We start from the raw sequence: 2,500 nt of genomic DNA, 5'->3' as shown, positions 1-2,500 counted from the left end.
ATCTGGGTGAGGTTGCAGTTGAGCCAGCGGTGGTACTCGTTCATGGTGCTCTCCAGCAGGAAGGCGTACTTGGAGTTGACCACGCGGGCGATGCCCTCCTCAGTGCTCTTCACAAACACGCTGGGCTGCTTCGACTGCATGTAGTTCCACATGCGCTGGTACGTCTGGTACCGCGAGTTCTGTCAGGGGGAGAGGAGGAGAGGGGGAGAGTGAGAGGGGAGAGGGAGTCATGGGGAGAGGGAGAGGGAGAGAGAGGGAGATGGAGTGAGAGTGAGAGAGAGAGAAACAGTGAGAAGGAGAGGGAGAGAGAGGGGGAAAGGGAGATGGTACGTGCCTGGAAGAAGGTCATGGTGCTCCCCCCGTGGATGGTCCCGTACTCGATGTTGGTTTGGTCCGCCAGGTCGTCAGCAGACTCGATGGGAACCTCCATGCGCTGCACGGTGAGGAAGGCAGCGAGGTTAGCCGTGTACGAGGAGATGATGATCAGAGTGAAAGCCCACCTGCAAAACACCAGGAGCATTACTGCTGCCTCCCTCACTCTCGCTCTTCCCCTCCCACCCTCTCCCTCTCCCTCGCTCTACCCCTCCATCCCTCCCTCGCTCTACCCCTCCCCCCTTCGATAATGGAGGGAGGGGAGCGAGCCTCCCTCCCCCTCGCTCTCCCTTGCTCTACCACTCCCTCTCCCTCTCCTTCTCCCTCTACCCCTGCCTCCCTCTCTCTCTCTCTACCCCCGCCTCCCTCTCCCTCTCTCTACCGTTGGCACTGACCAGACCCCGCTGACGCAGCGTGTTGACAGGGCCCTCGGCATGATCTCGGACCCCTGCTGCATGAATCCCCCCACTGGGAACCACAGGCTGTTTCCCAGTGTGTACTGGTTTTCCAAAATGTCCCGTCGGTCTTGCAGACAGGGGTGAGGGTTGTACCACTCATAGGGGCTGAGTCTGGAGGAGAGAGGGGGAATCAGGTGAGCGAGAGACAGGGAAGATCTTAGTTAAGTTACACAGGTGAGTTAATTTAGTCAGTCAGGTGAGTTAGATAGATAAGTAATGTCTCAGGTGAGCGTGTGTCTCAGGTGAGCGTGTCTCTCAGGTAAGTTGGTTACCTGGCTGCCAGGAACAGCACGCAGCTCACAGCCAGGTATGCTAGCAGCATGAAGAGCCAGACCGCCGGAGAGAAAGGATCGAGGAACGAGAAGTACCCAGGCTTCCGACCCTAAGAGGGGAGAGGAGGGAGGAGACTCTCCGTTCTCTTCCCTCTCCTCCCTTCCTCTCTCCCACACTCCCCTAAAGGGGGAGAGGGGAGGGGAGAGGAGAGAGGAGAGAGGAAAGTAAGAGAGGGGAGATGGAGGGGGAGAGGGGAAGAGAAAGGAAGAGGATGGGAGGAGAGTAGAGGTAGAGAGAAGACAGGGGGAGTGAGGTGAGTAGAGGAGTTAAAAAAAAGATGTTATACAGTGTAAATAATATACTCATATGGACTCTCCCGTTGAAAACAGCTTTATCAGAATAGGAGAGAGCTTAGAGAGAGAGAGAGAGAGAGAGAGAGAGAGAGTTGAGCTCCTCAATGTTCCTCTACCAGGAACAGGCAGCTGCTGCAATGTCTTTGAGGTCCACTAGACAAGTCCCCAGTAGCACTCATCTCCTAACACAGCATTCCAACATCTCTCTTTCTCTCCCCCCCTCTCTCTCTTCACCCTTCCTTCTCTCATACTAATATAGGATACTGACACCCCTTCCATCTCCTCTCCTATCCCTCTCTCCCCTCACTCTCCCCTAACTCTCATCTCCCCTGCCCTCTCTCTCCCCTCACTCTCCTCTCCCCTGCCCTCTTTCTCCCCTCACTCTCCTCTCCCCTCTCTCCCCTTCTCCTCTCCCCTCACTCTCTTCTCCCCCCACCTCTCCCCTCTCTCCTCTCCTCCCCCTCTCCTCTCACCATGTGCATTCTGTACAGAATGCTGATCCCCAGCGTCATGAAGGGTTTGGAGAAGTCGATCACTTTCTCCCGCTCCGCTGTGATGGTGAAACCAGCCACTGCCAGGTCAGCTTTCTGAGAGAGAGAGAGAGAGAGAGAGAGAGGAAGGAAAGAGAGTCTCCTCTGTCTTCTCTATCTCTCAGATCTGAGGCCCCAGGGTGTCTGTAGGGCCCTGTCACACATCAGGGTCAGCTGAATTCCCAGTGAATGACCCCAGTGCATTACCCCCCTGTGTGTTATTGCCCGCTCCCCCGCTGGTTCTGTTACCCGGTTGATCAGCTCCCCCACCATGCCGGTCCATGACCCGTTGGGTTCTGGAGCCCCGTACAGCCCGTCGTCGACCAGCTTGATCCGGAACTTGAACTTGAGGATATCGGCGAGCTCCTTCAGCATGTCCACACAGAAGCCTTCGTAGCGGCCATTCCCCTGCAGCTCCTGGTAGTTCGACTTGCGCATCACGTACGGGTTCTCCTGCGGGGCACGGAGGGAGAGAGACTGGTCTGCATCTCTGTGTCTGCCTGGTGTCTGTCTG

General features: G+C 56.6%; 1 protein-coding gene across 1 annotated transcript in view; it reads right to left on the bottom strand.

Annotated features, from left to right (window-relative positions):
• LOC121304162 (glutamate receptor ionotropic, kainate 5-like) overlaps positions 1 to 2,500 on the bottom strand; it is a 22,897-nt gene that overhangs the window by 3,189 nt on the left and 17,208 nt on the right. Inside the window, exons 13-18 of the mRNA XM_041235131.1 lie at positions 2,236 to 2,439; positions 1,930 to 2,043; positions 1,103 to 1,212; positions 768 to 941; positions 335 to 500; positions 1 to 179 (exon numbers count right to left, since the gene is read on the bottom strand). The exon at positions 1 to 179 is cut by the window's left edge and continues 47 nt beyond it. Of these exons, the coding sequence (XP_041091065.1) occupies positions 1 to 179; positions 335 to 500; positions 768 to 941; positions 1,103 to 1,212; positions 1,930 to 2,043; positions 2,236 to 2,439 (947 nt within the window). The remainder of the gene's footprint in view (positions 180 to 334; positions 501 to 767; positions 942 to 1,102; positions 1,213 to 1,929; positions 2,044 to 2,235; positions 2,440 to 2,500) is intronic.

This window comes from Polyodon spathula, chromosome 37 (assembly GCF_017654505.1).
Source record: "Polyodon spathula isolate WHYD16114869_AA chromosome 37, ASM1765450v1, whole genome shotgun sequence".
NCBI lineage: Eukaryota > Metazoa > Chordata > Actinopteri > Acipenseriformes > Polyodontidae > Polyodon > Polyodon spathula.
The sequence above is the reverse complement of the archived record's forward strand: the minus strand, read 5'-3'. Positions and strand labels throughout refer to the sequence as shown.